At 39.9% G+C, this 12,739-nt stretch overlaps 1 protein-coding gene across 8 annotated transcripts in view; it reads right to left on the bottom strand.

The window, feature by feature from the left end:
- The window catches only part of PLEKHH2 (pleckstrin homology, MyTH4 and FERM domain containing H2), a 120,731-nt gene that overhangs the window by 22,771 nt on the left and 85,221 nt on the right, over window positions 1-12,739 (bottom strand). For 7 of the 8 annotated variants that reach the window (XR_006703424.1, XR_006703425.1, XM_045445876.1 and 4 more), the window contains 4 exons: window positions 11,656-11,753; window positions 9,523-9,700; window positions 8,236-8,391; window positions 6,302-6,399 (listed from right to left, as the gene is read on the bottom strand). Coding sequence is in view for 5 of the 8 variants with exons in the window: in XM_045445876.1 (XP_045301832.1) it covers window positions 6,302-6,399; window positions 8,236-8,391; window positions 9,523-9,700; window positions 11,656-11,753 (530 nt within the window). In the remaining 3 variants the exon portion in view is untranslated. The remainder of the gene's footprint in view (window positions 1-6,301; window positions 6,400-8,235; window positions 8,392-9,522; window positions 9,701-11,655; window positions 11,754-12,739) is intronic. The other variant, XR_006703426.1, reaches the window with a different exon arrangement.

Here is a 12,739-nt window from a genome sequence, read left to right as displayed (position 1 = left end):
AGTCACAAAAATGATCAAGAGTCAGAAACTCAAATCCACAGTCTTGGACAGACGAGGTGCCAGGGGAATGTGATGTGAGTGTCCCCAAAATGACCAGCTTCTAGGCACTCCCTAGTCCCAAAGAGGCCTGCAGCAGAGGAAGTGGGCTTCTCTTCTGCAGGCAGGGCCTGGGTTAGACAGCAGGGTATCTGCAAATGTGCACCTCCTCACTTGATACCAGGAAGCGGAATACTGTGGGATGGAAATGTTCAGGACCAGTTCTGACCCCTGGACACTGCTTCTGAACGTGGTAGGGCTCTCAGCGCTGCTGGGGAAACCCTTTGTTTGCCTCCAACTGTCTCCGTATTTCGTTCCTAGGAGAATTTACATCCTACTGTCGTCCTTCTCCTCCCCTTGTTAACTTACTGAAGGGGCAGCTTGCCTTCACCTTCCAGTTACCTTCCCATCACTCCTCCATCCACCACGGTCTACGGACAACACCACTGAACTGCAGTTGTGATCCCCCCACCCCCCACCCCTTGCCAGCCGCTGCCTCTATGGCTACCATCTCAAGTCACCTGCTCAGAAAGCACCACTCTGCAAAGGCTTCCTCTATGGTCCCACAATGTCTTGTACATACGCATGTTATATTCATGGTAAGAGCCAATATTGGTGGACGTTTACTGTGTGGCTAGATCCAAGTGCTGTACATTTGCCAACATACGGTCCTTCAGACAACCCTAGAAGTAGGCATCATTTCCATTTCACATAGAGGGCATCCGAGGCACAGAGGTGGTAAGTGACTTACTCAAGGCCACACAGTGAGTGGGAGAGCCAGGATTCTAGCCCAGGCAGTTTCTCTCCAGAGGCCCTATTCTTCACTACTCTGCTCTACTGTTTCTGTTACAGCATTAATGACATTGCTAAGATTTCATGCCTGTTTCTCCCTATAAACTGTAAGCTTCTAAAGGGTAGAAGCTTACACCTTTGAACCCTCTGTTCACCTTTGAACCCCCAGGGCTTCCACAAGGTCTGGCACTGGAACACACTGAACAGATGTTTCCTGAATGAATGGGTAAATGAGAGGTAGTAAGAATTGACAATCATGGGAATTATTTGCCAAAACAGTCTGAAAAATCCCCTTCTGTAGTCTTGGGTAGTTTCCTCACCTGTAAGATGGAGATAATAGTGATACCGGTCTCATAGGGGAGTCGTGAGGATTATATGAGAAGATGCATACAAGGAGCTCAGCACCAGGCCTGGTGTGTGGTAAGTGGTCAGTAAATGATGGTTATTATTATTATTATTACTACTTGTATCACTAGGGTTCTTGTCTAGAGGTCTTCAGAATCACAAAAGTCCCTTCATTCCGGAATTTTTTTGTTTTATTTAAAACAATTTTTTTTATCTTTATTTTTGAGAGAGAGACAGACAGAGTGTGAGCGGGAGAGGAACAGAGAGAGAAGGAGGCACAGAATCCAAAGCAGGCTCCAGGCTCCGAGCTGTCAGCACAGAGTTTGATGCAGGGCTCGAACCCACAGACCGAGAGAGCATGACCTGAGCCGAAGTCAGATGCTTAACTGACTGAACCACCCAGGCGCCCCTGTTTTGCTTTGTTTTGTTTTACGGCACAACAGCCTTTACTGTTTCCAACAGGAAGTGGAAGAGGACGGGACATGGGCACGACAGCTCTGGCACCCGGGGAAGTTTCAAAGACCTACTCTGTCTCTGTCCCCCAAAAAAGCGATTCTGGAAATTTTTTTAGTGTAAACATGGCTGGAAGAAATCAGATAAACTAGATGACCTGCCAAGATGTTTCCTGGCTTAGTAGCCAATGGATACAGGTGCTAAAGCGGCAGAGATGGGAATGTTCACCTATGCTCCAAAAAGTAAGAATTAAAAAGCAGTACTGAAAATAATCGTCTTTTTTTTTTTTTTTTAATTTTTAATTTATTTTTGAGGGAGCACAAGCAGGAGAGGGGCAGAGAGAGGGGGATAGAGGATCTGAAGCAGGCTCTGCGCTGACAGTAGCGAGCCCGATGTGGGGCTTGAACTCAAGAACCATGAGATCATGACCCGAGCCGAAGTTGGACGTTCAACCAACTGAGCCACCCAGGTGCCCCTGAAAATAATCTTCTTAAAAAATGTTTATTTATTTATTTATTTATTTATTTTTAATTTTTTTTTTCAACGTTTATTTATTTTTGGGACAGAGAGAGACAGAGCATGAACGGGGGAGGGGCAGAGAGAGAGGGAGACACAGAATCGGAAACAGGCTCCAGGCTCTGAGCCGTCAGCCCAGAGCCCGACGCGGGGCTCGAACTCACGGACCGCGAGATTGTGACCTGGCTGAAGTCGGACGCTTAACCGACTGCGCCACCCAGGCGCCCCTATTTATTTATTTTGAGAGAGAGAGAGAGAGAGAGAGAGAGCTAGCATGAGTGGGGGAGGGGCAGAGAGAGAGAGGGAAAGAGAGAACCCCAAGCAGGCTCCATGCTGCCAGTGCAGAGCCCGATGTAGGGCTCCATCCCATGAACCATGAGTTCATGACCTGAGCAGAAGTCAAGAGTTGGACACTTCACCGACTGAGCCACCCAAACGCCCCTGAAAATAATCTTTTATTTCATAAACGGGGGTAGGAAGAGTTGTTTTCTTCAGGGAAGGACACTTGCCGATTCCAGTTTGTTAAAAACATGTCTTGACTTTTGCAGTTTCAAATACACAGTAAGAAAGCAAATTAAACAAGCAGCTTAAGCATAAATAGAATTTAAATGTTAGTTTCCAAAGGACTGTCTGTAAGAATAGGTTCAAATGCTATTAATTAGATCTTTAACCTCTGCATCTAAATAATTAAAATTCCATAACTTACTAAATATAAATACAAATTCCATGATAGAGAGCTGGTGTCTAGGTTCGCTTATTACAGGGCTGCCTGACAGATGAAGCATCGAGTCCTTGGCTGCATGATAGGTCACAGCCAGTCCCCCTTCTGTGTCACTGGAAATTAGGGCTCATTGTCTAAGCTATTTATACACATATGCAAAGTGCAACCATATTTAGAAGGATAGTACTTTCTCATAGCTGTGGCTAGCCAGCCATTTCAGACCTCTGTTAAAAATTAAACCTTTTGGTTGAGTTGCTGTTTTTTTCTGATGTCAAAGATATTGTCATGGGACCTTTTTTTTTTTTTTTTTTTACAAGGCAATCAATCTTTATTATGTATTATTCACAACTCTCTTTGTCCCTTCTAGTGCCATTTGCTAGACTTGGATTATTACTCTAATCTCTGTTTCGAACTACCTTTCTGCATTTCATCCAAATTTAATTTGGGTTCTAACCATAGCTATCACAGACAGAATTAGTATGTATTAAGCATTCATAAGGTACACATTATTAAGAATAGTCTTAGACATGGAAATAATTCCATTTAGTTCCAATAAAACCAAATGAGAATTCCTGAACCTCTCTGCATAAAGATATATGGCAGGTCAAGTCCAGGAGCTGGCTGTCTTCAACAAAAGGTAACATTAAGAGACAGGGCAGCAATGGGGATCTCCAGATCAGTGCTTCTCGAAAGTCAGTATGTGTAAGAATCACCTGGAGAATTGCTAAAACACAGACTCTTTAATGTCCAGAGATTCTGCTGGACTCAGTAGGTCTGTAATGGTGCCTAATAATTTGCATTTCTTTTTTTTTTAAGTTTATTTATTTATTTTGAGAGAGAGAGGGAGAGAGAGAGAGAGAGAGAGAGAAAATCCCAAGCAGACATCACACCATCAGCGGGGAGCCTGACACGGGGGTCAAACCTACAAACTGTTGAGATCATGACCTGAGCCGAATCAAGAGTCAGACACTTAGCCACTGAGCCACCCAGGCACCTCAATAATTTGCATTTCTAATGTGTTTACATGGGATCCTGAAGTTGCTGGTCTAGGGCCCTCTCTTTGAGAATAACTGCTCCAGCAACCATAGGACTAAACCAAAATCATCTGGAAAGTCCAAGTCTTCCAGCCTGCTATTCTTGCCAGTCACCAAAGGACCACAGATAAAGGCTACCATCAGTGGAAATGGGTTCTTCCAGGAGAGCCTATTAGATTTCCATTAGCTAAGTAATCCTGCTTATCTCCAGGAAGTAGGATTTTAAAACCTTAGACATCAAAGCTTAACAGTCACCTTCTTGTTACTCAGAATTCTTGCAAATTGCCATAGTTCATGAGCGCCTAAACAGAGAAGCTCCAATGGCTCATGACCACCATTTATTCAGATCAAAGGAATCCATTCAAACAGTGGGTGGCCTTTAGTGGCTGACGGTAGGAGAGGAGTCTACAATAGGAATGCACCACATTTATTTAACCGTTCCCCTAGTAATAAACATATAAGTCCCTTCCAACACTTATCTTTCACTGTTATAAAATCCATGGCAAGGAAGAAACTGGGGTATACTGGAATACTCTCGTTCATGCATATGGATATATCTGTGGGACCGATCATTAGAAAAAGAAATCCCGGGGCGCCTGGGTGGCGCAGTCGGTTGAGCGTCCGACTTCAGCCAGGTCACGATCTCGCCGTCTGTGAGTTCGAGCCCCGCGTCAGGCTCTGGGCTGATGGCTCGAAGCCTGGAGCCTGTTTCCGATTCTGTGTCTCCCTCTCTCTCTGCCCCTCCCCCGTTCATGCTCTGTCTCTCTCTGTCCCAAAAATAAATAAACGTTGAAAAAAAAAAAAAAAATTAAAAAAAAAAAAAAAGAAAAAGAAAAAGAAATCCCAAATTGGATCAAAGGCTATCACATTCTTTACGTATATAGTGTCTTTACTTCTTACATTCCAGTTTTAGGCCTATGACCATCTTTCAAAAGCCTCTGAAAGAAGTAACTACTTCACCAGTAATTCCACCAGTAATTCTTTCATTCTCATAGTTTAGATTCCTTATTTTATAGACTATAAGAGCCAAATAAAATCATCAAAATACCTTTTCATTTTTTTTGTACAATTAATTGTCACCTGGTCAATGAACACTGTTTACTAAGTACTACCTTCTGCTGACACATGGAAGAAAAGAAGATATTTTTAAAAAAGAAGCAAGGAAAATCTAGTTTCTGATCATATGCCAAAGTATATGAAAATTGTGTCTGTTAGGGGCCCCTGGGTGGCTCAGTCGGTTAAGTGCCCAACTCTTGATCTCAGCTCAGCTCAGGTTTGTGAATTTAAGCCCCACGTCGGGCTCTGTGCTGACGGTGCAGAGCCTACTTGGGATTCTCTCTCCCTCTGTCTCTGCTCCTCCCCTGCTAGCTCTCTTTCAAAACAAATAAATAAACTTACAAAAAAACTGTATCTGTTGGGAAGATATGTGCTCCAGGCCCACTGGCTTTTCCCCAGTTCCTGAAACCCTCCAAGCAGCTTTTCCTCTACAGGCTTTGGAACATCCTTTTCTACTCATTTCCATGCTGCCACTTCCAGCCCCCTTCCGACCCTGGCATAAACATCATTTCCTCAAAGTCTCCCGATGCCTCCAGTCTAGGTCAGGCCTCTTCCTGTGTGCTCTTACAGGACCACATTCTTTTCTTTCAGAGAACTTAGTGTGTAATTATGTGTTCATTAGAGTTATTGTGTGATTAACTAGACTATAAATTCAAAAGATCAGGGACTGTGTTTATGTCTGCTTCTGTTACCACTTTATTCAGAGCATCTAGCTGAGTGCCTGGCTTACAGGTGAAGCTCAAAAATTACAGAGAGAAAAAGAGGGAATCTGAAAGAATGAGAATATGAGTATGTGACTTCTTAAAAGACCTGAGTGAACAGAAACATTTCTTCTTTTAAAAAAATTCTTTTTTTATTATTTAAATAATCTCTATACCCTACATGAGACCTGAACTCATGACCTTGAGATCAAGACTCGCATGCTCTTCTAACTGAGCCAGCCAAGCGCCCCAGAAATATTTCTTCTTACTACAGATCTTCAGTAGGGTATTTGAGTATTTAGTCTTTATGAAAAGATTGTGACGTTAAAGAAATTTTTGAAAGTGAAAAAAATTCACCCTTGTACCGACCACCCTAAGAGAGAAGCTATTCTTTCTTATAGTTTTTTTCTAATCTTTGTCCACATGCATATTTTTATAAAATACAGCCATCCATGACATGAAGAGACTAGAGCTAGAAACAAAATCTTATGTGACAGTTTCTTCTTAGAGAAGTAGAGTTTCCTTTTACAGAAAAACGAACACACAAATACTGTAACTTGCAAGGCTATTCAATAGAAAGCCATAGGCGCATGATGTGAGCGTAACGGTACACACATATTTTGGTGTTTGGATACGGCATTACACACCTGTTTTTATAAGTTAGACGAACAGTTCTCGTACCTTCCCATTTCCCAGGCTGCTGTTCTTTGGAAGCCTGTTCCCACTTAGAAATAATGTCACAAATCTAGAAGGGAAGTGGAAATTGGGGATTTATAGCAATTTTTAAATCAGCACTTCTGGAAGACAAGCATGTCTGCAAACTGAAAAATTTCCAATTAATATGATCAAACCAAATGGACTGAAGCCATTTGTTTTAAGCTCCGGTGTACCCTTGGTTTTAGATTTAATTATAAATTGCTCTTTGGTCCACTTATCCTTTTGGACACCCATTAACTCTGGACTGTAGCCATGAATTTCTTACTCAAAAAGGAATCTTAATGAAAGACTACATGAGAAACAAGAAGATTCCAGGAATTACTTCATAATTTAGTCACGGAAGAAGCAACTTTTTCACTTTCTGAGTTTATGAAGACTGGAATAACTGAAGTTATCTCAAAGACACTTCAAATATAGTCTTAAGATTCTTTGATTGGGAAAGAATAAAAATTCTTCAGGAACCAAATAAACGTTTGTTTTTCAACAGTTCATTTAGAGAATTATAAATAAAAGTTTTCACAACCATGTGATAAGCAGTTATTCAGCAAAGCCCCTAACGTTTACTCAGCTCAAGTCAACCAAAAATGCTAGTTTATCTTCTTGACTAATTATTAACAACAGTGCTCTAGGAATGTGTGTCTCAAAATTTACATTTGAATTTGCTGAACTAAATAGGACATAGCTGGAGCTGAGGAGAAAAAGACATTCACTTATCTAGATTTCTCAATATGTAGCCACATAGGCAGGGGTGTAGGGGTGGGGGGATGGTAGCACACCTACCAACCAACATTCCTAATGAGCAAAGTATGAACTTCAACAGTATTCGGTGGAACCCCTTCAAGCCCCAACAGGTTGACCTGCAAGTGAAGCTGGGCTTTGATAGTTTGACGAAAGAACTGACATTTCATGTCCTCTAAACTTATGGCAGCTATTGCTTATGAGTCTGTTTCTTCTCCTATTCCGCCCCAATTCTTTCATCTTTGAATCATAGGGACACCTTCGCCCCGTAACAAGGCACTTACTCCCGAGAGCAATCAAGGACCATATCAAGTAGGGAAAGGGTCCAGACCCAGTTCTAGCTGTGTGATTTGGGGTAAATCATTTTTTGCTCTTGGGGTTCAGCTTCCTTGTTTGCAAAATAAGTGGGCTAATTCTGATCAGGTTCCTTATGGTTCCATATTCTCTATTTCTAACTGTTGCCATTGCTACCTGGAAACTTTGTTAGTGTCATTTTACTATGACCTAGGAAAGAGTTTTTAAAAGTCTTCCAATTTTCCATCTTCGTTCGTGATTTTCCTTATGTTTGGAATTCGTTCTTTATCTCCATAGGTCCATTTTCTACCCATCCTTCAAAGTCCAGTTCAACTCTTCCTTATTTTCTCGTGCTGAACTTAATCTCTCCATCTGTGGAATATTCACAGCACTCTTAAAACATTTATCACTTTCAATTCTAGTTTAAGGTTATCAGTGTATAAGGCTGCTCCTCCCGAAGCAAATCATAAGTTCACTGTGAACAGGGACTAGCCCAGCTCCTCCAACAGCAGAAAGAAGTATTGTCTTGTGAATGAGTACAATAAAAAGCTATTTTATTAGAGCTTCCATACGTCCACTCTTATTACCCTACTAGTTGGGGCATTGTTGCTATTACTAATCCTTCCCCTATCTTAACATGGAATATGTGTGTGTGCAGATTGTGTCAAGAATTCTACGGACTTCAACAAAGTCCCGCAACCCTTTTTTATTGGGAAGATTAGATTACTTATAATTTTTGAAACCTCTTGAACTAATAAGCCTTTTGCAAATAGCAAAAAGTAGCTTCTTTGCTGTTGGTGGGGTCTGCCTTCTTAAAAGGAGTCGGCTTTACCTTAACGTTTCCTTGAAGACAATGCTCTAAATCCCTGCCAGAAGGATCGTCTGTGAATAATGCAAAGCCAGACTGTGTTGGCTTTCTCATGCCTGTATCCTGGTTCAAAGTATTCAAAAACTCTTCCACTGTGGTGGACGCATCAAATCCAACTACCTAAGCAGGAATAACAACATTGTTCTCTTAATAAAAGCAACTATGTACATTTCAAACTTAACTTTCAAAAAGGATTTAAGGGAGAAACAGGCTATATTTGATGCATGATTAATGATAACGTATATTTATCTAGATGCTTAAACTCCCCCCCACGCCACAGCTCCACTGGAGAAAATTAATGTCATCTTAATTGCTAGCTTGCTGTAAGAATTCAGAAATCTTGGCTTCAGCCAACAGACATGAATTCAAAATACAAAGATCATTTGACAGCTATAAACATCTTGCAGAGATATCATGCCTACCCATTAAAAGCAAACCAAGAACTACAGTACAATATGAAATATTTAAGCAAATGAAAAAAATTGCACAAGAAATGCGCTTAAACAGTCACAGGAATGTAAGTAGAGCATAGGGAATATAGTCAATATCCTTGTGATAACTTTGTATGCTGACAGATGGTAACTAGACTTATCTTTGTGATCATTTAGTAATGTATATAAATGTCGAATCACCATATTGTACACCTGAAAGTAATTAACATTGTGTGTAAACTGCACTTCAATTAAAAATGAATAAATACAGAAAAATAAATAATGTCTGTTCCTTTAATATGCAGTTACTTATCTGAATTCTGTAATAAAAAAAAACTCTGGCTACAAAGGCTAATTGCCAGCTTTGGAACATGTTTGCTTCAGGTAATAAGCGAACATCTATATCTGAGAGCTGGAAGGGCCTGGAGGAGTTTTCCCACATAATTCCTGAGATTTGGAGACTTCAAAAAGACTAAACTTGTACACACTCACTGTCAGTAATTATTTTCTCATCTAGCAAGTACACTGGTTGGGAAAGGCATCAACCAAAGTATTTTTGATTTTTTCCATGAGAGTTGTAAGGGCAGTAAAATTCTTCCCTTATTTGGCTCAATGTGGATTGCAGTTTGAATCCTTCTTAGCACAATGGTTTCAAAACTCAGCTGTTCTGATAGAAGACGTAACATATTTGCACATTTACGGTCACTGCCAGCTGCTGACAAAGGTAGGTAGGCAGTCTCACTTCTCTGTTCCACATAGGACACAAGCACGATTCAAGGTTAAGCAAGCATGCTTTCATCAGCCAGAAAGTGTAACCCACCTGATATATCCCATTCATGAAGTGCACGGGGATACTGAAGGGCAAAGAATGATGGTAAGGGTTTCGAAGAAGGGTTGAAAGGATTTCCATCCTTGAGGGTCTTGCTTCTCTGTCTCCATTTTGTTGTGTTCTTTCTACGCACCGTTGGCAGTAAATGGCATATTTTCCAAATTCTGTCCTATAATATACAACTTAAGATAAAGCCTAGGAATAAATTTAAGACACCCTAATACATTAGGTACATGTACGTTACAATGTATTATGCTAATTTTGACAACAATTTTTCTTTTTGATAAAAGTTGTTAAAGTTGAGTTGTTAAAGTGTTACAACTTTTCTCAAATTCTAGTTTCTTCACTTTTGCAACTGACTGAATCTAACTTCCCCACAAAGCATTTTCCCTCTTTATTGTATTATTATCATCACAAAATGAATTTAAAGTTACCAGTCATTATACAGTCAAAATACAATAATTGCATTAACAAACACAAAGGAAATAATTGTATAAAAATAGTATAGGATAACTCAGGAAAAACATGATGTAGCAGAGTTCTCCTTTGAGGTTAGTGCTTGACTGCTAAACAAGGTAGGAAAAATATCTCCAAAAAAACAAATAGATGTATTTTCTTTCTTTACCCTATAAAACATGCACTTCGTAAAAAATTTTAAGCATTAAACAAAACCTCTGGAGTAAATAAATACAAAAGCTGGATAGAGATCTTATTTGCCCTCATTTGTTACATACAATTTTTATGAAAACAGATTGATAATACCTCCAAATATATTTGTGTTGTGAAGTGCCTTCTGGGCAGACTTTAAAATGTCACCTTTTAGGGGCGCTTGGCTGGCTCAGTTGGTAGAGTGTGTGTCTCTTGATCTCAGAGGTGTGACTTTGAGCCCGAGGTTTGGCATAGAGATTACGTAAAAATAAAATCTTTAAAATGTCACCCTTTGTCTAGGGGCTCTTCAGTGACTGCAACTAAAATCACATGATGTTGGGGCGCCTGCCTGGCTCAACTGGGAGAGAATGGGACTCTGCATCTTGGGGTCTCGAGTTCAAGCCCCATGTTGGGTGTAGAGATTACTTAAAAACAAACTCAATAAATGAAAATAAATAAGCAAACAAACAAACAAATAAATAAAGTCACACAACTTTGATCACAGTCTCCAAAATATAATCTGAATTGGGGAATACTTTCCCACTATTTCCAAGTTGTTTTGTCTCATTGTGTTGGTCTGTTTTAGACCCAGAGTCTATTTAAGCACCTAACGTGAACTTGTTGCACAAAATGATCCTGATAAGCCTTGGCTGGGTGCCCTGGGTCTCACTGTAAGAAAGCTATTCTGACAGTTGGATTTTAGATGTCTTTTCGAAGGGAGTAAAAATTCTGAAGTAATTCAAATACACACAAGCATAAAGGGAGGGAAAACCATCAGGGAAGTTTTCCTACATAAAAGAATTCAAGTAGAGATGGGGTGCCTGGGTGGCTCAGTGGCTTCAGCGTCCGATTTCAGCTCAGGTCATGATCTCACAGTTCATGAGTTTGAGCCCCACATCAGGCTCTGTGCTGACAGTTCAGAGCCTAGAGCCTGCTTCAGATTCTGTCTCCCCTGCTCTCTGCCCCTCCCCAACTTGCATTCTGTCTCTCTCTCAAAAGTAAATAAGCATTAAAAAAAAAAAAAAAAAAAAAAAAGAATTCAATGTAGAGAAAAGTAGCCACAGGGAAAATGAAGGAAACAAAACACTTGCTTTTATTGAATGAGCACCCACTAATGCTAAGTCATTCATCCCTGAAAAGTACATAGGACTTTTCACTTAAAAATATTCTTTGTCATACTCCTGAAATCATTTTTGCACTATATGCTGATGTGGATGTAAATTAAAAAAATAAAATTAAAAAAAATATTCTTGGTCAGTTTTTCAAGCTCTTATTGCAATCTCCTGTAAGAGATTTAACATAACAAAGGAAATATTTTCCAAGCCTCATATAAACGGTAACCAAGGGCTTCCTGTACCCACTTTTGTTTCACACGTTTCTTCCACAAATATACCTGACAGGTTACTAAATACTTATGACTTATTGTAGACTTTCAGAGACCACACAAACGGTTCAGCTGGCTAGTTTTCTGCACACCTGGAATCTGCATTCCTCTTTAGGTGGAGCCTGAGGAGCCACAGGAAAGGATGATGGGGAAGGAAGAGCCCAACACAGAGAGCCAAGAGCTGCCAGCCCTGGGCAAAGAGAAGCACCATAGGTTAGACACCATCTGGCAGTCAGAGATCCACGTGAGAATCAGTGTAACTGACAGATTATGAGGAAAGGGATGATGATAGTCTTTCTTGGCCCCCAAATGTTTTTGCTTCTTCCACATCAACATTATCTGCTTAGAGCATTTATAATATATAAAAACATAAAACCTCCTCCACATTCCATAATCCATCTAAGTCGTATATGCTATTGTCCACAACTAAGGTACCAAAGGCCATGTAGATAGGGTAGTCTTTTTTGACATCATACTCAAAGATTAGGGACATCGTTCCTTTTTTGTTCATTTATGTATTTACTCATTCATTGAAATACAGTACTGGCTATGAGGAAACACAGACTGAAAAACAGTAAAAAATCATATACCCCAAACCACAACCAATCTACTCACACATACATGCATATATATTTATATGTGTATATATATATGGCCATATATATATGTGTGTGTGTGTGTACATATATATATATGTGTATATATATATATATATGGCCAATATATGCGGCAAATATAAAATATTAGCAGAGATTATCTTTTTATAATAGGATTGTATTTAGTTTTTTCTTTTGTTCTGTCCTGTACTCTCTTTTCTCCTTTATTATTTTTGATTAAGTATATTTTCAATCATTTTATGAATGTTATATGAAAAAGAAGGGGAAAAAGGTACTGTCCTCTTGAGTTACCTACAGTCTAGGAGAAGAGTTATGTATTTTACAATAACTTACAATGTAACATGGTTAATACCATGTCATAATTTTTTAAGTATAACCAATGGAGGGAATGACTATCTACTGTGGGAGTCAGGGAAGAATTCACAGAAGAGATGTTGCCTGGGCTGACTGTAAAGTCTACAGGGTGGGAAGAGAGAAAGGGGATGCAGGTAACAGTAAAAATGGCAGGTTCAAGGTGAAGGATATGTAAAGGCACAGTGTGTCTGAAGAATGGGGTGCG

The sequence above is a fragment of the Leopardus geoffroyi genome, chromosome A3 (genome assembly GCF_018350155.1).
Source record: "Leopardus geoffroyi isolate Oge1 chromosome A3, O.geoffroyi_Oge1_pat1.0, whole genome shotgun sequence".
NCBI lineage: Eukaryota > Metazoa > Chordata > Mammalia > Carnivora > Felidae > Leopardus > Leopardus geoffroyi.
Note: the sequence above shows the minus strand (reverse complement) of the source record. Positions and strands in the feature narration are given on the sequence as shown.